The sequence below is a fragment of the Ambystoma mexicanum genome, chromosome 7q (genome assembly GCF_040938575.1).
Source record: "Ambystoma mexicanum isolate Mex_15411 chromosome 7q, UKY_AmexF1_1, whole genome shotgun sequence".
NCBI lineage: Eukaryota > Metazoa > Chordata > Amphibia > Caudata > Ambystomatidae > Ambystoma > Ambystoma mexicanum.
Window position 1 is genome coordinate 273505580 of NC_090941.1, and position 25415 is coordinate 273530994.

At 47.8% G+C, this 25415-nt stretch overlaps 1 protein-coding gene across 5 annotated transcripts in view; it reads left to right on the forward strand.

The window, feature by feature from the left end:
• The window catches only part of PICK1 (protein interacting with PRKCA 1), a 422731-nt gene that overhangs the window by 139483 nt on the left and 257833 nt on the right, over positions 1–25415 (forward strand). For all 5 annotated transcript variants that reach the window (XM_069639885.1, XM_069639883.1, XM_069639884.1 and 2 more), the window contains one exon: positions 24926–25059. In XM_069639885.1, coding sequence (XP_069495986.1) covers positions 24926–25059 — 134 coding nt within the window. The remainder of the gene's footprint in view (positions 1–24925; positions 25060–25415) is intronic.

Genomic DNA, 25415 nt, shown 5'->3' on the forward strand with positions numbered 1-25415 from the left:
TTTGACTGTTGGGGCGACGACAGTGAAAGCAGACAATTCCCTGGCAATCATGGCGTGCTATGATTGTGACACGTGGCATCGGCTGGCACCTATTTTGGAACATCTGCCGGAGGAGCACCGCAAGTCGGCCATGCTTTTGGTGCGTGAGGGGGAGGAAGCTTCCAATCGCAGTATTCATATTGCCGTGGACCTAGCGGAGTCTGGCTTTAAGCAGATTAACATCGGGGTTGTACTGTTTCGCCAAGCTTGGCTTAAGTGCACAGACTTTCGCCCGGAGGTGCATTATAAGGTTCTGGATATGCCTTGTTGAAGGGTAGCAGTTTTTGGTGAGAAAATTGATGAGGCTCTCAAAGGTATGAAGGAGGACACTGAGACTGCTAAGTCGTTGGGAGCTTTGCAGAGTGGGCGCAACTTTTGTCTTTTCGCCCGTTCCGAAGGGCTTCGGGAAATGCTCGGTTTACTTCCACCAGGGACAGAGGTTATTTTCGATCTGGGTATTCCTCCCAGTTGTACAGGAGGTCGGCGGAGTCGGCGCAGAAGAGACGGGACTTTCAGGCCTTGAGGAAAAGAGGTGCACAGTCCTCCTCCTCTAAAGGCAGACAGGCTAAGCCACAACAATGACTGTCTTCAGGGAAACCTGCTGGGGGGCAGGGTGGCACTGCACATGGACGAGTGGTGCAAGATTACATCGGACTGTTGGGTGTTGGACACGGTGCGTTGGGCCACTCACTGGAGTTCAAGTGTTCCCCGGTTTCCATTCCTCCAGTGTATGCCGTGCAACCTCATCTTCACATCCTATGGAAGGAGGTTGTACTTATGCTGCAGAAAGGGGCTATATAATTGGTTCCGGTGGCCGAGAAAAGTCAAAGGATTTATTCCTGCTATTATTTCGTGCAGAAACCCACAGCAAGTGGCGGCCCATTCTGGATCTTCGGGCGTTGAACAAGACTCTGCAACGCCTGAAGTTGAAGATGCTCACTCTTCAGGAAGTCATTCAGTCAGTGCAGCTGGACAAGTTTCTGGCATCGTTCGATTTACAGGACGCATACTTCCACATTCCTATGCATCGACGGCACCGCAAGTTCCTGCGGTTTGTAGTAGGAGAAGATCATTACCAGTTTCGGATACTCTGGTATGGTTTAAAGTCTCCCAGGACGTTTACAAAATGTTTGGTGCCGATGGCGGCGTGGTTCCGACGGGAGGGGCATCCCGTATACCCGTACCTGGACGACTGGCTGGTGTGGGGTTCGTCGCCAGGGGAAGCGCAGGAAAGTCTTGGCGCTACCATGCAGCCGGGTTTCGCCGTAAACTTCGAGAAGTCTTTTCTGTCGCCTTACAGGGACTTGGTGTTTCTAGGGGCAGAGTTTCAGACTCGTCTGGGAATTGTGAAGCCTTTGGGCGAGAGGGTGTTGAAGCTCCGGCAAAGGGCGGCGGAGTGGAAGATTGGTGCAAGGGTGTCGGGCCGGACCTACATGTCACTGTTGGGGGCCATGGCGTCATGCATTCTGCTGGTGCCGAACTGTGGTCTCTTCATGAGGCCAGCGCAGGAGTTACTCGATGTCCGGTGGGCTCAGAGTCGAGGCTCGTGGTCCGACAAGGTGTTGATCAACGACAGTCTGGTGGACGCTCTTCGCTGGTGGCAGTGCTCAGAAAATCTGGTTTGGGGCATGCCATTGCTTGAACCGGAGTGCCAATACATGATTGTGGCGGATGCCTCTCAGACTGGATGGGGGCGCATCTCGGTGGCTCACAGGTTAAAGGCCTGTGGTCTCAGGTGGAGTCTCGGTTCCACATAAATGTGCTCGAGTTGAGTATATTGGGCCCTGAAATCGTTTCTGCCGTGCATACGCGGCTCGGTGGTGAGGGCGTTGACAGACAATACCACCACAATCTTTTATCTGAGGAAGCAGGGGGGCATACATTCCAGGGTGCTGTCGAAAGAAGCGCAGGATCTTTGGCAGTGGGCTCTGTCGCACAATATTGGCATTGTGGCGTTTCATCTGCCGGGAGTGTTGAATGTGCAGGCGGACGCACTCAGCAGGGATGTCGGCCAGCTCCACGAATGTGTCACTCGCAGTCGCGGCCATCGCCGTGACTGGCGTTTACTTCCGCGTTGGAGTTTGAGAGGTCATGGGGGAAGGTTGCTTTAGTCCCTTTTTTGTGTTTATGGCCGCAGCTCCTAACGCGAGACGCAACGCTGCCGGGAGTATAAAATCCCTGCCTCCCGGCAGGTCATTGCGTTGCAACCCCTCTCCGTTGTTTACTTCGTTTCTGGGTCCTTCGCTCTTCCTCTGCACCTCGCTTTGGATTCTACTAGGGGTTAATATTTACCCCCACGCGGTTACTTCTCATAGGTGTCCAGTCACCAGTAACCTCCATACTTTGTTTCCCTTTGCCATCCGCCGACCCCCTTTAGGCGGCGTCTGCCGTGCTCTCTCTCTCTCTCTCTCTCTCTCTCTCTCTCTCTCTCTCTCTCTCTCTCTCTCTCTCTCTCTCTCTCTCTCTCTCCCTCTCGTCCTCTCACCTAGCTCTTGAGTCTGGTCATCGCGGGGTTTTCTCCCCCGTGCTCCCGTGTTCCTCCGCAGTGCCTCTCGGAAGACTTCTACCTTCAGTCCGGACCTCCCAGCTGCTGTTTCCCTCGCCTCTCTCCAGGTCGACCGCTACAGTGGACGTTTTCAGCGTTTGGTGATCCTTCGCTTCCTCCTCTTCATCGGTGGACTGCTGGCCTTCTGAGAACAGTCTTGGCACCTCCTATCAGGGTTTTTTCCCCTAGTGGGTTTTTCCCTGCTTTTTCTGGTTTGATTCCGGAGAGGGGGTCGCTGTGCCGCTGTTCACACCCAGCGGCCACAGTGGCTTCTCTCCGTGACAAGCCCTCGCACCAGAGGAAAGAGAGAGACTACCTGGCACGTCGAGGCCTGCAAGATACCATCGACTCGGAAAGCCCAGGTGAGGAGAACGTGGGTACGGAGGGAACACAGTCAAAGGTACCCCTTCAGTCACAGATTGCAACGCCAAAGAGTATCACGATGTCAGCTGACGAACAAGTCCAAGAGCTCTGGAAGGCATTCCAAGCGATGTCCCAAGAGCTACAAGGGGTCAAGACTGAGAACGCTTTGCTTAAACAGATGGTTGCGGCTAGGGAACCTACTCCCTCGGAATTGCCACCCATGGCACTGTCCTCGGGGAAATTTGATGGCTCCCCAAAGAAGGTAAAGGAGTTTCTCGAAGCATGCCTGGTTCACTTTACGTTCAGACCCCGTACCTTTGCTACAGATCAGGCCCGGGTGGGTTTCCTAATAACCAACATGACGGGAAACGCTCTTTCCTGGGCCACCCCTCTGGTGACTAGCGGAAACGCCATTCTGCAGGACTATCCGGGGTTTCAGAATCTTCTCAAGCACACCTTCGAACGACCAGAGCTCTCCTTTACAGCCTGCGAAGACCTGTTGGATGTCAGGCAAGGCTCGCTAGACGTGTTATCATACATCTCCTCTTTCAAGACATTAGCAGCCGGGGCCGGATGGCCCGAGACAGCCCAGTATGCCATTTTCAGAAGAGGACTGAAGGAAGAAATTAAAGACGAGCTAGCCAGGTCTCCTCGTTCTCCTACTTTCACAGATCTACTTTCTGCTGCTCTTCACATCGAGTATCGCCTTCAGGAGAGACGAGTTGAACGTCGTAAGCAAAGGACTCCTGGCCATAACTCAGACCCCTCTGTACCCGTTCTCCCTGGTCGCTCTACTAACATCATTACGGAAGAACCTATGCAGATCGGTGCTACCAGGGCGCCCTTGTCCGCTGCTGAAAGACGTCGCAGAAGAGAGAAAGGACTGTGTGCCTACTGCGGATCAGAGCAGCATTTTCTCAGAGACTGCACAGAACTGTCAAACAAGAGGTCGGGAAACGACTACCCTCGGCGTTAGTAGGGACAAACGACCGAGGGTCTTTAAGAAATCTCCATCGTCCCTATGTTTCTCTGTCAGTGACCTCTTCCGAGTCTAAGGAAGATTCCAGGCTAATGGTCATTCCAGTACAACTCAACCTCGGAAACCATCAGGAGGAGACACTGGCTCTGTTGGACTGTGGCGCGGCAGGGAACTTTGTTGACACCGTGTGGGCTGACAAGGTGGGCCTCCGTCGAATTCCCCGGGCAGAAGGTCAGAAGGTGGAAGGAGTAGACGGCTCGCCTTTGTCCTCAGGTCCTATCACCCATACCACTGAGGAACTCACTTTGACGATCAACCAACATAAGGAAGTCCTGAGTTTTGATATTATCAGAGCGGCTCATTTTCCCATCATCTTGGGCATTACCTGGCTCCGACGACACAATCCTCTGATTAATTGGACCGAGAACCAAATAAGCTTCAGTTCCCCATATTGCGCTACTAACTGTTGTTCTCTGGAAGGTCGGGCTGATCTTCAGCCAGTCAAGGTGTTTCCCAATAATCATGTAGGTATCCATGCTTTACCCTATTTCTGCTCAGATTTTTCAGACGTTTTTCAGGAGTGCCTCCATGCCAGACTTCCACCCCATCGGCCAGAGGACTGCACTATCGACCTGGAGCCCCATGCCTTGGTGCCATTCGGAAGGATGTTCGCCCTCACTCAGACCGAGAGACAAGTGCTTCAGAAATACTTGGATACCAACATGGAGAATGGTCTCATACAACCTTCCAAGTCTCCAGCAGGAGCCCCTTTGTTTTTTATAAAGAAAAGAGATTCCACCGATCTTAGACCTTGCATCGACTACAGGGGTCTAAATACAGTGACAGTCCGTGACAGGTATCCGATGCCCCTAATCACGGATATTATTGAGGCAGTGCAAGGTGCTCGAATCTTTACCAAACTGGACCTACGAAACGCTTACCATTTGTTGCGGATAGCCAAGGGTGACGAATGGAAAACTGCGTTTCGTACTCCTCTGGGCCTATATGAATACAAGGTAATGCCGTTTGGCTTGGTGAACGCCCCTGCGGTATTTCAGAGGTTCATGGACCGGATGTTCTCCGACATGCTTTCCATCTCGGTCATCATCTATTTAGATGATATCTTGGTTTTTTCCCCTAATATGAGAGAACACATAGCACAAGTACGACGAGTTTTGGAGCGTCTTAAGGAAAACCATCTTCTGGTCAAAGAGGAGAAGTGCAGCTTCGCGGTACCTTCGGTACATTATCTGGGATACGTGCTATCAGAAGAAGGGATCGCCATGGATCCTGACAAGATGCAAGTGATTCTTGGCTGGCCGGCCCCGACCTCTGTCCGGGAGGTTCAGAGGTTCTTGGGTCTTTCAAATTACTACCGAAGATTCATTCCGAACTTTTCAGAGGTGGTGTTTCCCATCACCCGCCTACTCAAGAAGACGGCCTATCCTTTTTCCTGGTCTACTGAAGCAGAAAGAAGTTTCTGTCATCTAAAAACCCTCTTCTGCTCTGCCCCGATTCTGCAGCATCCAAACCAAACTCTTCCATTTATTCTGGAGACGGACGCCTCCGCTATCGCTGTAGGAGCAGTGTTGCTTCAGTCTTTCAACAAGGTGGAGCATCCGGTCGCCTATCTCTCTAAGACTCTTTCTCCCAGCCAGCTCAACTACTCGGTTTTGGAGAAAGAATTGTTGGCGATGAAATTGGCTTGTGAGGAATGGAGGCACCTTCTCATGGGTGCCCGTCATCGGTTTCTCATTCGCACTGACCACAAAAACCTCAAGGCTTTACAGGACATGGAATGTTCTAACTCCAGACAAGCTAGATGGGCCTACCTGTTTTCGCAGTACGATTTCCAGATCACGTACATCCCTGGGTCTCTCAACCGTCTGGCTGACGCTTTGTCTCGCAAAGATTCCCACTTGGAAACGGTAGCGGTCAAGTCTGAGCCGTTATTCCACAGAAATCGGATCTTAGCCACAGTGAGTTCTTTCCTTCAGGAGGTCAAGGCTGCCGTTGCGCAAGAGGCTCCCCAGTTCTCTTTTTCCGTTGATTCTCCTTTCCAAATCAAAGACGGCTGGGTCTTCTACAAGAAGAAGTGGTATATTCCTGAGGGGTCACTGCGCCGGAAAATCCTTAAATGGTGTCACGACTCACGTCTAGGTGGACACCGAAGCGGGAATGGTACGTTGGAACTCATCTCGAGATCGTTCCAGTGGCCCAACATCAGGAGAGACGTGTTTAACTACGTAAAGACCTGCCCTACTTGTGCCAGTGTCAAATATGCTTCCGGGAAGCCCCTAGGACTTCTTACCCAAGCAGAGATGCCGACTCGCCCGTGGGGTCTCATCTCCACGGACTTCATAGTGGAGCTTCCCGACTCCGAGTCATGCACATGTATCATGGTGACAGTGGACTCTCTAAGCAAGCTAGCCCATTTCTCTCCTCTTCCAGGACTCCCTTCGGCCACCAAAATGGCAGAAACCTTTGCCCGAGATATCTTTAAGCATCATGGCCTCCCCGACAAGATGATATCCGATCGAGGAAGCCAGTACATATCCAAATTCTGGACGGCTTTATGTACTCGATTGGGGATGGAAAGGGCCCTATCCTCAGGGTTTCACCCCCAGACAAACGGCCAAACGGAGCGACTCAACGCAACTTTGGAGCAGTACTTGCGATGTTTTATTTCCCAGTGCCAAGATAATTGGGTTTCTCTACTCCCTACGGCGGAATTCGTGTACAACAACTCCAAGCACAGTGCCACTGGCCTATCACCTTTTTATTGTACCTATGGCGTTCACCCGCGTTATCTAATGCCCGAGGTACCCAGTTACTCCAACTCTCCCACTGCAGAAGAGGTGTTAAGTAATCTCAAGGAGGCCAGGGACAGTGCATTAACGAGTTTGGCGGATTGCAGACGGCGGAATAAGACCGAGGCCGATAAACACCGCAGGGATACACCTTCATGGAAACCGGGGGACAAAGTGTGGTTGTCCACCAGATTCCTTCCCAGATGGACAAGGCCTTCTAAACTATCTCCTCGTTTCTTGGGACCTTTTCCCATCCTCTCCAAGGTCAATCCAGTTGCCTATCGCCTACAACTCTCTCCGTCTCTCAGACGCATACACCCTGTTTTTCACGCCTCTCTTCTTAAACCTTACTATTCAGATCCCAATCACCGGTCTCTCCGCCGGAAACTACCTGTCACTACAACCGACCAGGAGGAATACGAAGTTTCCGCCATTCGTGATTCCAGATTCCTTCATGGTCGGTTGGAATACCTCCTGTCATGGAAGGGTTTCCCAAGGTCGGAGGATTCCTGGGAGCCAGCTTCCCATGTACATGCCCCTCAACTGTTGGCAAAGTTCCATCGCTTGCACCCAGGTAGGCCTGGGCGGTTGCACTCTAGGGGGGGGCATACTGTCACTCGCAGTCGCGGCCATCGCCGTGACTGGCGTTTACTTCCGCGTTGGAGTTTGAGAGGTCATGGGGGAAGGTTGCTTTAGTCCCTTTTTTGTGTTTATGGCCGCAGCTCCTAACGCGAGACGCAACGCTGCCGGGAGTATAAAATCCCTGCCTCCCGGCAGGTCATTGCGTTGCAACCCCTCTCCGTTGTTTACTTCGTTTCTGGGTCCTTCGCTCTTCCTCTGCACCTCGCTTTGGATTCTACTAGGGGTTAATATTTACCCCCACGCGGTTACTTCTCATAGGTGTCCAGTCACCAGTAACCTCCATACTTTGTTTCCCTTTGCCATCCGCCGACCCCCTTTAGGCGGCGTCTGCCGTGCTCTCTCTCTCTCTCTCTCTCTCTCTCTCTCTCTCTCTCTCTCTCTCTCTCTCTCTCTCTCTCTCTCTCTCTCTCTCTCTCTCTCTCTCTCTCTCTCTCTCTCTCTCTCTCTCTCTCTCTCTCTCTCCTCTCGTCCTCTCACCTAGCTCTTGAGTCTGGTCATCGCGGGGTTTTCTCCCCCGTGCTCCCGTGTTCCTCCGCAGTGCCTCTCGGAAGACTTCTACCTTCAGTCCGGACCTCCCAGCTGCTGTTTCCCTCGCCTCTCTCCAGGTCGACCGCTACAGTGGACGTTTTCAGCGTTTGGTGATCCTTCGCTTCCTCCTCTTCATCGGTGGACTGCTGGCCTTCTGAGAACAGTCTTGGCACCTCCTATCAGGGTTTTTTCCCCTAGTGGGTTTTTCCCTGCTTTTTCTGGTTTGATTCCGGAGAGGGGGTCGCTGTGCCGCTGTTCACACCCAGCGGCCACAGTGGCTTCTCTCCGTGACAAGCCCTCGCACCAGAGGAAAGAGAGAGACTACCTGGCACGTCGAGGCCTGCAAGATACCATCGACTCGGAAAGCCCAGGTGAGGAGAACGTGGGTACGGAGGGAACACAGTCAAAGGTACCCCTTCAGTCACAGAATGGCAGGGAGGAGAGAGGAAAGGTGCAACAGGTGTCCAGGATCTTCCAGAAATGGGGCCATCCTCTGTTGGATCTCTTCGCAACGAGGGAGAACAAACAGTGCAGGGAGTTTGCAAGCAGGTGGGCTCACACCAAAGTCTCTACGGGATGCGTTCTCGTTCCCGTGGACAGGACGGTTCGCTTATGCATTTCCTCTATTTCCGCTCATTCGACGGACCGTTCAGTGGATTCGGAGATACCCATGCCGTCTGATTCTGGTGGCTCTGTTCTGGGCCAGGCAGCCGTGGTTCTCGGATCTCCTTCATCTATCCGTAGTGGAGCTGATTCGGTTGGAAGCGACGCTGGACCTTCTGTCTCAGTACAAGGGCGCTGTGTGGCACCACAATCCGGGATCTCTGTCTGACGAATTGGCTTCTGACTTCTCCAAATTTGGCCTGCTAAGGCTGTCCAGTGACTGTTGGGAAATTTTGGAGGCGGCAAGAGCACCGTCCACGAATGTCTCCTACACATGCAAATGGACAAGGTTTTGTGTGTGGTGTAAGGGCCAGCCAGTGGTGGACTCTTGAACATTTCACCTGAGCAAGTTCTTCCCTACCTGTTGCTGTTGGCGAAAAGGGGCCTGGCGCTCTCCTCCATAAAGGTTCACTTGGCAGCGATTTTGAGATTTACTCGGAGGCGGCATGCGGCTCCTCTGTTTATTGATCGTCTAATCAAACATTTCTTGAAGGGGTTGTTCCGTACTTTTCCTCCAGTCAAGAAGTTTCCTCCGGTGTGGAGCCTTAATGTGGTTCTGTCCAGTCTGATGAGACCACCGTTGGAACCGTTGTCAACGATTCCTTTGCAGTTTTTGTCCTGAAAGGTGGCTTTTCTGGTGGCGATTACTTCGGCCCGAGGGATGCGAGTTGCAGGCGTTGGTTGTGGATCCTCCATACGTGCAGTACTTGAAGGACAAGGTGGTGTTGGCTACTAATCTGTACTTTATCCCAAAAGTGCCAACGGCGGTTCACAAACTCTCTTGTATTGTGTTGATTGTTTCAGCTTCCACGCCTGCAGAACGGGCTTTGCATTCGCTGGATGTGAGGAGGGCGTTTACGTTTTATTTGAATCGTATTCAAGATTTCAGACAATCTAGATAGCTGTTTGTGGCTTATGGGCCGCCCGTCAAAGGACGGGCAATCTCCAAACAAGGACTTTCTTGGTGGGTGTCTGCTGCTATTTCATTCTGCCACACTAAAGCTGGAAAGCCTTTGGGAAAGACTGCGAGGGCACCTTCGACGATGTATACAGCTTCGTCAGCGGCATTATGGTCGGGGATTCCGCTGGTGGACATTTTCCAGGCGGCCTCCTGGGTGGTGCCACATACCTTTACCCGGCATTACTGTCTGGAGCAGCAGCATGGTAATGATGTGCAGGTGGGACGGGCGGTCCTGCAACGCCTGTTTCAATGAGGTAAGCCCCGCAGCTTCGGGATATTTGTTTGAACTTGATCACTGGATGTTTTTTTGTCTCATGTATGTGATTCTGTTTCTGTATTGGTTTGCCTTTACACTCCGCCATGCATGATTGGTACTGCTATGTAATCTATTCACAGCATGTGAATCCATGAAAGATCCAGTGCTGAGAAGGGAGTAGTTTCTTACCTGTAACTCCATTTCTCCAGCGTTGGTATCTTTCATGGATTCACATGCGCCCGCCGGCCGCCCCTGCAGGCAAACCTGATTCGGGTTTCCTCTACTTTGGAGGTTAAAATCTGAAGGGAAGCCGCGGGGTCGGGGCTATTTATACCCTACGTCCTATTGGTGGAGTCTAAAGCGCCCAAAAAGGACGTTGATAGGACACTGAAGTGTCGCAGTTTTCCATAGGAAAACGCTAAGTTAAAATGACTGAGGTTCCCAGCCTGACGACGGAATATTCACAGCATGTGAATCCATGAAAGATACCAACGCTGGAGAAATGGAGTTACAGGTAAGAAACTACTCCCTTCACAATCCTAGCTAGGTGTGACGCAAGCTAAAGTTGGTGAGGAGGGCAGTAATCTACTACCTTGAAAAAACAAAGCCACTGAGAAAGACAAACCAATTCTTTGTCTCTGTGGCAGCTGGTAGAGAAGGCGACCCTGTCTCAAAATCGGCTATTTCCAAACGGATTGTAAATAGCATCAAACTGTGTTACTCTCTTGCCAGGAGAGATCTACCCTTTACGCCTAGAGCTCACTTTACTCTGGGCACAGGGGCTACCATAGCATTAATTGCACATGTTCCTCTAGATTTCATTTGCAAAGCAGCAACCTGGAGTTCTGTTCACACTTCCACCCAACACTACTGCTTAGACATACACTCGAAGTCTGATTCTCAGGTGGGACAAGCAGTGCTAAGGCATCTCTTTGCTACTGTTCCTTCATACATCCCACCACCATCATCTCCGGGTACTGCTCGCTAGTCTATGGACAGCATGTGATTCTAAGCAGATTCAAAAGCATCAGAAAACAATACATTACTCACCGTAATCGTATTTCTGATGACTGTATTTGCTTAGATTCACATGCACCCACCCTTCCTCCGCTCTTGGAGTAGAAGGAACATAGACATCTTACACCTTCTCTCTTATGTACTCACGCATGCATTCTGCAAGGCTCCCTCACACAGAAGAAAAACAACCGGTGGGACCTCGACGCGTGAGGGATTTTGGGTACACTACACGTTAGGGATGGTGTTAATTATGCCAATGTTGACGTCCCTTTTCGATCTTTGAAAAAAGGATGCAATACTCTGCGATTACCACTAGATGTCAGACTATATGCACAGCATGTGAATCTAAGCAGATGCAAGCACCAGTGATTACGTTAAGTAATGTATCTCATGCTATTTACTTGTGAAAAGCCAAGAGATAAAACATGACACTAAGAGATAAATAAACTTCTCAAAACAAATGTGCAATTCTTTTTAGCAGGTTAGTATCACGTTTTCCAGAAAAAATCTTTCCTAGAGGAGAAAGTTCAGCTACAGGCAAGTAACATGTGTTTCCTATTTAGAGTTTTAAACCCCCCCAAGGGCAACCAATTGCTGTGGATTTGAGCAGACGTTTGCAAAAAAGTTACCTTTTTGTGAAACACAGCAGTTTCTGCAATTCTGGCGAAGTTTAGGCCACAGAAGATCCTTGCAGTGGAAGAGGTGGCCCACAGCTGGAGAAATGAAGAAAGCAATCACCAATAGAGGAGTACTCCTGGAGAGTACTGTGGTGCGTCCGAAGGAGGACATGGATTTGGGTATTCCATTTTAAGTGTATACGTTAATAAAAGAAAAGTGAAAACTCCTGACTTTCCCTAAACTACGGGTTTTCCCTACCTAACTGGGTGCTGGTCAATTGTCAGTGAGTCTAAAAGGAAAATCGGTCTGCTCTCCAAAACTAATCTAACCCGGCCCTACCGCTACAAAAGTAACTAATGAATAGGAGAATGACTCCCATATCCTTTGGGCTGGTTTCTCAGCCAAGTTCACTTTACTAAACTATTCAAAGGTTGTTGTTTGTTACTACTTTTATCAAGTTGTATAATTTAGATAGTGTGCTCTTCAACTTTTTAATGGAGTCTTTTACACATTGGTTTTCCCTTTTTGCTTTGGACGATTCTATTCTTCCCTTGTTGTTTATATGAGACTTTCTCTCTACTCCGTGTCCAGTCGTTTACTTGAATAGGACAAATAGGCTTGTTCCATTTGTAAGTCTCACACTTCTTATTCACTTCCCACACTAGGTTTTTACGTTGACTAATACAGTGTTCCGGTACTGATTCTTTCCAACACGTGGTCTTTACTGGGATGTGTAGGAGTGTTCCAATAACGATTCCCACTCTTCTTATATACTTGGTGCTCACTGCTCACTGGGACGAGCATGACTCTTCCATTAGTTATTTTCAGTCTCCTGCTCTCCCCGTTATCTTTCTGTCTCAGGGATTGCGTCAACGGGCCTACGATCCAGACGGGGCCTTTGTCAGGTTGGCTTATCAGCTCTTTGGATCTTCTTCGTTCGGCAGGCTTGCGGTGCCTTTGGATAAGTGGTCTCAGTGTTGTTTAGGGACTCCCAAGTCAACTGGGTTTGGTAACACTACCACTTCTTACTCTTATCACTTGGACAATGTACCAGTCCTTCGACTTCTCCTTAGAGTGCAACATGCTAGTATTTCCACTCCAGCTTTATCCCAACATCCAAAGTCGTGCGTCCCAGTTTCCTTCAGCCTCGCTCCCACAGCTGATTCAGAACTTGCAGGCTTCTCTCTCTTCCAGGTCTCCTCTTTTCGGATGTAGGACGCCACCGTGGGTCTTCCCCGGCAGAGCGTCAAAGTCCTTCTCCTTTGTTCTGCTGGTACTCTGTATTTCTCCAGTGGTTTTCTTTGTCTCAGTACTACCCAAGTATTTCTCATCAGGTTTTCTCAAAGGTTCTATATGACAATAGCACATAGCCGCTTGTTCATGTTTTCTTCTAGCAGGTTTTATTAGCGATGGGCTATAGGTTGGTTAGAGAGTTCCTCATTGGAACAGGAGTCCTTTTCCCCAAGAGTGGAGTCCATCCCAGTGAGGTCCTGCTTACCTTTTACCCCTAGGGATGGCATTGCATAGCGGGCCCATCTCCTTAGCCTCACATGGAAAGGCTCCTCCCTGGGGACAAGTGACTAAATCCCGCTATTCGTCACAGTATGGAGAAAAAGACCTTGCCCAAGAAGCAGTTCTACAGCAGATGGTTTTGCAGTTTGCAGGAATGGCCACCTTGCACATTGTTTGGCAATCACAGAGTGTTCCAGCAACAGCACAAGGTGGACTCCAAGACCCCTAGGTAGAAGAATTGTTAAAGATTCATTGATTTTCTGGTTTCAGGATCTGTGCCAGTGGAGCAGTGTTAGGACAGTTTTTCTAAAGTCCAACTAAGAGCTTCATAAAACCATCTCTGAGGCAGTAGAAAAACTCTCCACTCGTTTTTTTTAAAATATATTTAATTAGGTGTACAGTTCAATTTCAAATTTTATCCAAGGAAGAAAAAAAAACACATGTATTGACATACATCATTTGCATATACAGAAAGAAAAGGAATACAAACAAAACAATGTGCCTTTTAATACATAAAAGAAAAAATAATTAGGATAAAAAACAGGTACAATCATAAAAATATTCTGATTTTCTATGGGCTGTGACCTTTGTGCATGCAATCAGGTATGCCTCCTGCTGTTATTGTCCTAAGTTTACCATACCTTCAGCCTCAATAAACACCTCACTGACATGGCCCAGTTAGGCTGAAACATGTCTAGAATTGGTTGTGGTCTCATACAGAAGGGATGTGGCCCTGCAGTTCTGACTGGACTGGCCTTTTTGAGGTCGCAACAAGCATGATTTGCATTTGGTCTTTCCCCTTCAGGTATGGAAGGCTACAAAACAATGGTCTGGAAGGTCATCCTGAGCTTTGTCAATGTCTTTGGATTCATTCCAAACCCTCTAGCCATCACATGTATGTGTTGCTGCTGTTATTCCGTCCATTGCTGTGTCAGAGATAAGTTACACTTGTGTTTCTATATGATTTTTCACTTCTTCCCAACCTGTTTCTTTTTTTATATTGTTGTTCAATAGATTAAGTTCCCTCAATATTGATTAGGCCAGATAATGCTCTTAAATGGATGTACGAAGTGGTAGATTCGACCACGCATATGATTTTTTCAAGGCTGTATCGTCCTTTCTGTCCATCTAGACTTTGGGTCCATAGCCTCCACAGCCATGGCTGGCTTTCCAACCAGGGCTGGTACCAGTGAGTCCATGTTGACTTTATCCAGAAATTCAAATGTATTCCTTTTTTAATCTTTTTGGGGTCACTCCATTACCTACTAAGGGCATTCTGGATGGTCTGTAATATCGCTATGTGCTTAGCTAACTGTGTATCATACCCGATTGGCACTCTTTTGTCGCCTTTTTCAGATTCGGGGAGGGGTTTATAAAGTCTAACAGACATGTGTCAGAATGTCTTGTCTTCTTTCCTTTGGGATTTACAGACCTTTCTGATCTCAGCCTCCCTCCTCTTTCTCTCCTCCTGTCAAAAGGGCACCAATTTTTCCCTTTTTGCAATTGCAGTTTCCACTGTATTCTTGTATAAGAGGCTGAAGTGTCACCATTAGGAAATATCACTAGTGCCTCAGACATGGCTGTGGACAATCACTCCTATGTTCTGGGGATCAACGTTTGTCAGGTGAGAGTCTGTGGCTATGTCTGTAGCGTGAATGTGAATGAGAGCGAGAAAAGCAACTGAGCTTCCTAGAGAGCCCCTGGCAGCGGACTGAATTTTGACATCTGTGGGGCAAGAGATTTTCACTGGCTCTATAGAGAGGCCATACTTTACTCGACTATGGTGTCCTATTCTTCTCTCCTGTTCCACTTCAGTTTCCTGCATCATGATGGGTGATGGGAAGGGCTTGTGTGAGAGTCCTTTCGGCACAGAATGGGACGCTTCTTTGACAGAATCAGGCATCCAGAGGAATAGATCATTGGTCACTGCAAGCATAGGGATCTATAATGCTCAGGCACGTACCACCACTGTAATTCAGATTCAGAAATAAAACCAGTTTCGCCACAGCTATAGTCAATGAAGTATAACGCCAACTTAATAAAATATTCAACCATTTTTCAAGTATCAACAGTCTACATTCTCCTTCAAATGCATCAAAGGCCATCTTCCTAAGCTCATTCAATGCTATTCAGTCTTCCAAAAGATGCATCAAAGTTTCACTGTTCTGATGGCAAAATCTACAATTTCCATCATAGGTGGAATTGCATGCCCTAATCGGTAAAACATCTCGAGTTAAAATCACAATTAAATCGAATTCTTAAAAATTCATTTTGGAGAGTCAATCTCAGAAATGTCCCCAAATACTTCGGTAGTACATTAAAAGATTTGTGTTGAATCATGAAATTTAAAAAACGATGTATAACCTTGGCAAGCCACTTGGGTAGCAAACCAATCAGAAAGCCACACTTTCTCTATAGCCTTGTTGCGGTTGGTAAGCAAAATCTCCATTGAGATACTAGCTTCTTCCATAAATTAGTATAAGGCTGTAACACCTGAGAATGTGCGTAGCATGGACAGAGCAACCAAGCTCATCTTTTGAGGGATGGAGGGCTGTAGCATGGTACAAAGAAATTGTAGCGTATAAATGTTCCAATGAAACACTATGGGCCTCATTACAAGAAGGGCGGAATGAGATTAACGGCGCCGGTAATGGTTCCGGCACCAGTAATCCCATTCCGCCCTATTACGAGGTTCCCTCGTGGGACCCGCTTTGGACGTCTGGTTTTACCAGACGTCCAGTTCGGGTCCCGCGAGGGGACCAGGGAGCTAACAACGGGCCCGTTATTGACGGGCCAGTTGTTAGCTCCCTCCCCATTCCCATTGAGCCCTATGGGGGCTCGAATGGGAATGGGGAAGGACCGGGTCTGGGTTCCCTGAAGGAGGAAATACCGGGCCCTCCAAAGTCGGAATTGCCCGGTATTTCCCCATTCAGGGAACCCAGACCCGGAAACGACTTTGGAGGCAGCCATGCCCTTAATAAGGGCATGGCTGCCTCCAAAGTCGTAATGAGGCCCTATGTATTGTAAAAATAAACTGTATTTAAATAAGAGTAGGCCAAGATAAATCTTGAGGAAGAGCTATAACATATCATATAAACACAATTCTAAAACCTAACTTAATTCTTATGGTATATACACCAAAGTGTAACCTTATTTAGAGTACAATAAGTAGTCCAGGGAAGTCAAACCTACAGTTATACATTCAGAATGGCAATCTGCTATTCTTGGGGAATAAGACCAGCTTAGTTAATTTTAGATTATAATAACTAATTCAAGGGTAGTAGACCCTATTGGTCATAACATAGGGTTATTCTCTTTGGCGTCCAGAAACACTTGTGTACAGGTGTGTTATAAATGCCATATCATGGATATAATTTCAGTCACTCGTTATACCAACACTGGTTACAAGCACCTCTTGCAACATATGTAACTTTCTTCTATTCTGAATGGATACATTTACACCACAAGTATTACTTTTAAGAACATAGCTGAAAGGGAGTAACTTTACTTTCTAGAGGTGCAGTCAGCTACTAAGGGCTACGGAAGAACCTTAGACTATTTTAGAAGCGCACTAAGCAATTCAGGGAAAGCACAACCCAGTGTTACAAGTTTAGAAAAGCAGCAGCTATTTAAGGTCAGTATAACTTACTGGTACATGAACTATCCGCTACCAAATATCTAGTCATACCAAGGATACTTTTCAGAAGTGAAGGATACAACCCTACGGTAGGTAGGAACATTGATTATTTCAGAAGTGCTCTAAAGCAGTTCAGGGAAAGCATAACCCAATAATAAACTTTAAGAAAGCCACAATGTAATTTAAGAAAAGTAAGGAACCTCATATACTGTTAAGAGGGGCTACAAGCAAGTCAAAGACAAGTATTAACTCCAATACGGTTTTAGAAATGCACTAAAGCATATCGGGGAAAGCAAAAACCAATAACAAACCTTTAGAAAAACACAATGTTTTTAAACGTGGGTTTCTCCTATTGGAAGGCTTTTACACTTGTTCACTTTCGAAATGATAACACTCTACCAACTCTATTACTTTTTAGAAGAGTGAAATACAATTCAAAGCTAGTAAACTAACGTTTTTATTTTCTAATGGAGCAACAAGCAACTGAAAGGTAAGTATTAACTTTTAGACACTTTGTAACGTATTCTATTACAGAAATACAGTTACCACACTAACATCTTTACAAGTAAGTGCTTTCAACATGTCTTATCATCCGTCTGAAGCCCAAAGCCAAGTGCAACTCTTAGTCTGACTCCGACCTAGCTACCCTTAAACGCAAGTGTAGGGTTGTAGAGAGGAAATGGCGGGCTTCCTGTGAATCCTCTGACAAACTGATCTGCCGCCTGTTCCAAAGGCAATACCGGCTCCTTATCCAAAGTAAAAAGAGAGCCCACATCCAAGCCTGCGTCTCTGCAGCATTTAACGAATCTGCCTAACATTTTAAAATCTGCAAGGAGCTGGCCAACCCTGCTGCAGTCTCAACCTCTCCTGTCGCCTCCCAGTCCCTCTGCAATGCCCTTGCCTCTCACTTCATCTCAAAAACCCAGGACATCCTGTCCACCCTCTCGTCCTCTCCACACCTTCCCCCTTCTGTCCCTGCAAACTCTGGCCCTCCTACAGCTACCCCCTTCCCTCTTTCTCTTCCTTTCCCCTGTTCTCCCCTTACGATGTTTCTAGACAAGTCCGATCTATGAAAGTCTCGTCAAAACTGGTTCTTCCCTCTTCGTCTAAAACCTTCAAGGACCACATTGACACACTTGCTCCTGCTCTGGTTGATTTCTGCAATCGCTTCTTCGCCTCTGGAGCCTTCCCCTCCCCTCTGAAGTGCTCTGTTGTGCACCCTCTTTTGAAGAAATCCACAGCCGACCCCTCATGCCCGGCTATCTATAGCCCGATCTCCATCACTCCCTTTCTGGGCAAACATCTGGAAAAGCTGGCCATCTCACAGCTTAATCTTCACACTGACTTTGTTGCTTGTCTCCATGACCATCAGCCTGGCTTTAGAGCTGCTAGAAGCACGGAAACTGCTCTCCTAAACATCTGTGAAGATATGCTCTCAAACCTTGATTCTAACACCCCTTCTGTTCTCATCCTACTTGATCTGTCTTCTGCTTTTGACACAGTGAACCATACCACCCTGCTCAACAGTGTCTGTGATAATATGGATATCACTGGTCAGGCCCTGGCCTGGCTGACTTCTTTCCTCTCTGATTGACCCTCCCAGGTCCAACTTGGGTCCTTTCTTTCCTCTACCTCACTTTCTAACTGTGGTGTTCCCCATGGGTCTAACCTCTTTCCCTGGCTTTTCAACCAATGCCTCGCACTCCTTGCCCACCGCATTGCCGCCCTTTACCCCAACTTTCAGTGCTATGCGGATGACACTCTGCTCGTTTTCAAGCTTCCCTCTGCCACCTCTCCTTATCACATATCTGACTGTCTTTCTGCTATCCTGGAGTAGTGTGCCTCCAATGATCTCTGCCTTAATGCCAGTAAGACGGAGAGTCTCCTCATCGGCACACCTGCACCATCCTTTCCTGTCACTCTCTGGCCGGCCTCCCTTGGCCCTCTTCCTGCGCCCTCCTGTGAAGGTAAGAAACGAGTCATCTTCGACTCCACACTCTCCTTTTCTCCTCACATCTCTGACGTCTCTAAGATGTCGAACTACCAACTGCACCTCCTCATAGGTAGTCTTCCTTTCCTTCCCCCAGATGCTTACTGCCTCTAGAGCTCTGGTTCTCTCCAGGCTGGACTACTGTAACACCCTTTGTCTAAATCTACCTGCTTCTACTCTCTGCCCTCTGCAACTCATCCAGAACAGGACTGCAAGACTTGTCCTTGGCCTCAAACCCTGGGATCGTATCTCTACAGCCCTGAGATCTCTTCATTGGCTCCCAGTGGTTGCAAGGATTAAATTCAAGACCCTTTGCATTGTTCACAGGGCTTTCTGGGGCCTGGGTCTAAAATCCCTTCAAAACTCCCTCCGTAAATACCTTCCTACTTGAGATCTTCGCTCCTCCAACTCCCTCAGGGTCAGTTGCTTCTCCAAGCAATGACTTGGCGGTAGATCGCTTCCCTCAGCAGGGGCCTCCCCTGGAACAGCCTCCCTGCCACTCTGAAACTTGAGGAGAACCATCTCCGCTTCCGGAAGCACCTTCCTTTTTGCTGCTGCCTTCGCTCTCCATTTCCCCCGCTGATCTGTCTGCTTGGCACTGCGAACCTGGTTTTACCTTCTCATTTTCCGCCCAGGTCCATGCCTAATGAGACACTCGCCCTTACTGCCCCTGGCAACCCTTGCACTTGGGTCTGTATCTGTTGATGTCCACTTACCAGACACCCCCTTTCTGCGCTTAAAACCTGCACTTGCCACTTTACTGGCTGCACTACCTTCTGTTGTTGTATCCCGTGCTCAGCACTTTTCCATTTCCCCCCTCTCCCTTGCACTTTCACCCTTCCCTCTCCCCTGCACTTGAGCGTTCTCAATGTCACTCGGCCTAGTAGGATCATTGTTTTGTCCTCCCTTGTGCCCCTCCCTTGCCTCGTCACGCTCTGAAACCCTTGTGTATGAGCACGATACAAATGAAATATATCATATCAAAGTCCTTACCTAGTCTATAGCATGAGGCAGAAGAGGGACTTTTGTGGTCTAGGAGCCAGCTGGAGGCAAGTCAGGATAGGGTTCAGGTACACGAAAGTCAGAGTTCAAGAGGATATAGTCTTCATCAAGTAAGTATTCGCTTCAGAGTTAGTTAAGTGTTCAGGGTTTCATAGAAGGCTCCCTATATGTGTTCCAGCATTAGGCCTGGGTGAACGGTATGGGCAAACTCCCAACCACACAAATCACCCACTCAGCCTCACAGGATTCACACAAGACTTAAGATGAGCATTACCCAACCCAACACAGTACCTCAGCAGAAAAGATGAGCTTTTGGGTGGATGCCTTCAGGATGCAGCAGCACAGGAACTGGTCCTTGGGTTCTTGGTCTGGAGACTGAAGAAATGGACACTGAAGGAAAACTGGCAGCAGTCATCAACTGGGGATGCTTCCAACTGAGTATTCTTTACAGCTTATTGCGGCTCTGTGGATTTGTGCCCTTTTACAGGAACCAGATTAAAAATGAATATCGCTGTCAGATTCACTTCACTCTCTCGGTCCTGCACTCTGATGAGTGGACTTCAGGGATTAGAATCGTGTCTCTGGAGGTCCAGCAGTTTCAGACGGAATCGGACTTCGGAAGACCATGCATTGCACTGAGGCTCGAAGTCCCTGGGTAGTGACGGTTTGCAGCCCAGCAAGGCAGCATTATGTTGAGGGGTGGCTCAAAATGCAGGTCATCATGAGACTAGTGGGTCTCAGCAGCCTCTGGGTAGGAGTAGTCTTATTCGGGACACCCCCAGGTCACTTGGAAGGAAGGGGTACATCAGACTCTGGTTATTCAGCAGGCTCTTCAGTCACTGGAAATGGTTACAGGTGTTGTTTCTTCCTCTTTGGATTTGCTTCTCGTGGTCAACTTGTCAGCATATTCTAGGATCAGAGTATTTATCAGAAACTACAGCACAACTGCTGCAAACTCTCCCTGCGGTTTACAGAAAGGGGCCGTCTGGCTATCCAATCAGGACAGCCAGCCCCCCAGTGGAACTGGTTCCTTTCAGGCCAGGTGAAGGACAAAGGGCTGTGGAAATTTGGATTCCTCCTTCGCTTCCTGCCTTCTCAGACACTCTGGAGCCTCTGCGGGTAATACAAAGTATTCCCGCAAAAGACAAAACTTCCACCAGGGTCGTTCCTGCCTGGAATGGCAGAAGACCTCAGAAACAACAAGCAAACGAGAACTGTCGAAAAAAAGGAGCCCACCATTCTAGCAGAATGGCGACCCTCCTGTGCATTACAGCGGCTGATTTGACAGCCTATGAGTAATAATGACTAAAAGTCATGAGTAGTTACACTGCCACCAACCATTTAAGTTAACTTGTAATTGTAACAAAAATGTTACCAAGGTAAGTAAGAAAGGAACATAGTTTATCTCTCTAGCACTCCTCATAAGGTGGGGTGTCCTGTCTCGCTGTATAAAATGTAAATGGAATGTAAATCCCACTTTACCCCTTGGGAACATTAGTTCACCCAAGTACATTAAAAATAAATTACAAAGGAAAGCACAAAGGGGCAACCCAGCCTAGGCCCAAAGTTATAGGAAACTATAACTCCAATCACACACTATAGAGCGACATAAAAAGGTCACCCATAAAAAGAGTAAAAGACTGAGAGAGGGGGTAAAAAAATTCCCACTCACCTAGGGACAAGGACAAATAATTACCAAGTCCAGGCAAAAATGTTCTGTGGTTTACACGGGTCAGGAACATTATTCACATTTATGAAAATCTTACCTAACAAGCAGAAAGGGGAGAAAGCTGTTATCATTTGTGGGTGACCCAGGGTTCCTTTGTCTTTCCTGATCTGTGGATTCAGCTTCAGTGGATGGGTTGGCTTGAGAGGATTCAATGGAGAGATTTGCCCACAGAAACACACTGTATAGAGGCAAACCACAGTAGGAGGACTAGGGTAGGGGGGGAGTTTTTCAGTGCCTTTGAAGAACAAATGGTAGCACAGGTCCCTGGATCTAATGAAACCAAGTTGGTTGCCCAATGTCCGCGGATGACGAATCTCGGGTCCATATGGAGTCTATTCATGGCTCTGGCAATAAAGGCACTCCCACGTCTGGGTCAGGCAATGCAGGCGTGGTCAGGAGCTTTAGGGAGAAAGGTCCCTTTGAGCAGCAGAGTTGACCAGGTTGTCTCCACCAGATCAGGGGCTAAAAGTGCTGCACATCTTTCCTTCTGGTCATGGGCATAGCTTTGCTCTCCGATTTGGTGGAGCGTAAAAGGTGCTGGTGAAGAGCTTTGTTCCTTGCTCGTTGCAGCCGGCCTTTCAGGAGTGTATGGTCAGAGTTCCTGTAATAGAAAGTTTAGTGTGGTTTTACCCCCCGCTGGAGCCAGTGAGTAAACACAGCACCAAATCAGCTGCCATGCTACATTCAAACCGAGGTAAGGTCAGCCAATGGCTGACCATCCCTCCAAGCAGACAAAATCCAGGCATTCAAGAAGGGCTGACACACAAAGAAAGGGGATCCACATTTTACCATACAGGCATCTGCATTTGCTAGTTAGAAATGGATTCAGGCTGGCCACATCCCTAGTCCTGAGGGACAGGCACCATTGTGACGAAATATGGTCACGTCCTCCCATACCCACGCATAAAAGCAAGGGATAGTTATGTGATCCCTCAGGTTTTCAAAGCAGACAGACTACCTCCATTTTGTGATTGGAGGAGTGGGTCAAAATGATACTGAGCCAGGTAAAATGGATTCTACAAGTTGGAAGCCATATTACCCAAAAAGCCCACCACCAGCCTAGATATGTGTACCACTGCCTTAGGAGACATAAGGCAGTTTAAGGCAGAACACAAAATCAGAGGCGTTGGATTAAGCCTGGCTAAGGGGAAAACACTAACCAAAAGGTACAGGGAGCTACCACATCAGGCAAAAGGTGTGCTTTACATTTAAACAACCATATCCTATGGGGTCCTCTCTAGCGCTCCTCGTTAGCTACTGAAGGCACCAACCTCTAAACACGTGTTCCAATAATTACACACCCCATCAGGGAATAATACCAGAGATAGCTTGCAAGGAAAACAAAGTTTATATAATATCAGTATGCCAGCAAAGAACTCTGCTGCCCAAGAGCGCTCTGCCAAAATGTACACGGGCAGCACATTAAAAAGGTCAAACGCATCATCAGTGATGAAATCCATATAAGGCACAAGTCTTGTTGCTGGTTGGTGAGGGACTTTTAGTTAAGCCTGCTCCATATGGGATGCTAGGCGCTAATTGGCTGCTGTTTCCCAGTCGATCTTGGTGCACGTGGGTCAGCTGGGCTCTTCTGTGCGATGAAGGTCGGGTAAGGCAGGCGAAACAATCTAATTATCTAAGCTAAACACCAGGAACTAGTCCTTTATGAGCAATGGCAGATACCTGAACATCATACACGAGGGGGTACTTTGAGGGGAGAGGGTAATATAGCAACATGCCGACCTCCACATTCAGGGCTTCATTTATACTGCAGTTCCCGCACCCAAGTGTCTCTCCCGGGAGGATGATCTACTGTCCACCTGCCCTGGTGCCTCATGATACAGACATATGTTGCTATTGGGAGAGATGTATTGCTTCATGGCTTACATCTGTGGTGGGTAATCTGAAATGGTCTAGGCAAGGGGGTTAGATGCTTATCTGCATGATTTGGGGGGTTGGGGTCTGCGAGGCCCGGTGGGCTCTGGTTTGGCGGGGTGGGGGTCACAGGAACACGGAGAGTTTAGTGGAGATGGATTGTCATTGTGCAGGATCCGGTTTCTGTCCCACGCTCGTAGCAGAGCACATTCTTTAGGAAAAGATACTAGGTATTTGCAATATTGGGAGGACAGGGAACAGATTGACTGCCGTGGGATCAATGCTCGTGCGGAGCTGGCCTGATGTGTTGCTGACTTGGTCCCTCTGTGTGAGAGGCTGTGGGTGTGGGTGCTGCAACCTCACAGAGGTACAGTTTTCAGGCCTAGTAAGAAATGGCTTCTGGGCCTACAACAAAATGGACTAAATATGGGCGATGTTCTTCGTCTAATTTTCTGTTATATGAATACTACACAGCTCGTGGTGGAGGGGGCTGGTCCCTTCTTTGTTTCGATGGAGTTTATTTACCTTAGTTGTGGCTAGAGGAAGACCACTTCCTCCCCAACACTACGTTCACTGACCTGCCTATTCAGGAGACTTTGCACCGAAGTTTGTCCTGGGTATGGGACCCAGTAAAGCTTCCATCTAGATCACGCAGCGAAGAAGAGTTTAGGGTCCCCATAACCTGCAATACCAGAAAGGGGTAACGCAACTTCTCTTGAGCTGGACGAACTAGGACAATTGAGCCTGCAAACAGTGGAAGCGGCATTGCATCCAATGCCTTTGCCTTCTTAAACCCCTTTCTTTATCCAATCTACAGCAAACCATCCTGAACATTTGTTTTGGAAAATGACATTCTCATTTAACTTGGCCCAGCTTGTAATCTATCACCTGATAAGATAGTGGACGGCCACATATGGTCTTGGTGTCCTTCGTCCAAGGGACAAACTCTGAAACTTTGCATTTGTGGAGACTCATTGATGAATGCAGATTGAGGTATTTAAGTAGGGTGAGACATTATTGTCATTTGTAAAATAAAGATTTTTGAAGGATGACTCTGTTCACTTGCAACTTTTAGGAGTCCTAAAATAAAGAAGGCGCACTGGAGAGATTTTCCCATATCCAGACTAGATGTTGACAGTTCTAGCATGTTACACCTGCAATATTTTTAAAACAAATTGTTTAATTGTGATATTTGATTGTGGCCATACAATTGTGTTACCTTGTCTTTCCTTCTCTCACCCCTCCATTCCACTTACCCCCTATTTTATTTTAAATATAAATATATTTGCTTGATCATTGTGACCAGATTGCCATGAACAAACAGTCCATACAACTGCAGACCAATATAAAGGACCTCATTTCATGATTTTATTATATCACAGACCAGAGACATGGTTGCTGAGGGCTTTTCATAATGGCTGTGTAAAATAACACAATATCATATAAAGAAATCAACAAACTGTAACTGTGTTAAGTAAACACAGAGGTCCACAATGTTTTTGAGTAAAAGTGTAGAGTTGACTGTAAACTAGAAGACCATCGAACAGGTACATCTTTGCTTGCTGACTAAAAGGAAGGTGCAACTAGTTTGGTTAAGGAGAGGACCTTACACAGTAAGTCTCACTAAAACCTATTGTTGTGCAGCTTTGAAGAATGTCTGCAATTACTCTCCTCCTCAACCCAATGTCTCCTTATCCCATTTTATGAGTCTTCAGTGTTTTCTCTTTTTTTTTCTTCCCCCAAACCCCCTGCTTCATCAAAGCTTTCGGAGATGTCTTCTCTGTGATCGGGGTGCGGGAGCCCCAACCAGCAGCCAGTGAAGCCTTTGTTAAGTTTGCTGATGCCCACCGCAACATCGAGAAGTTTGGGATCCGGATGCTCAAGACTATCAAACCGGTAAAAATGTAGTTTGTCAAATACCAGGTGGATGGGTATAAAACCCACTGGAATGCTTTGTTGAATCCTAAATGGAAACACGCCTCATACGTGAAATTCATTTCCTGTACTATTCTGAGCGGTAGTGTTAGCTAGGATTGAGTTACACAGACAAAGTTGTGTGGGTTGGTCTTGGTGCTCAAATAGTAGTGCATGTCAGCCTGGAAGTGCATATGTAAAGGTATGTATTAGATCTCTCTGGATGGAAAGGGATGCTGGTAGTTTGCCATAGTGTGCATGCCACATGTTTTTGTAAATCCATTGGAATAGCAGGATGTGCTTCAAATCAGGATTTGGTTCCATTCACAGCACTCTGT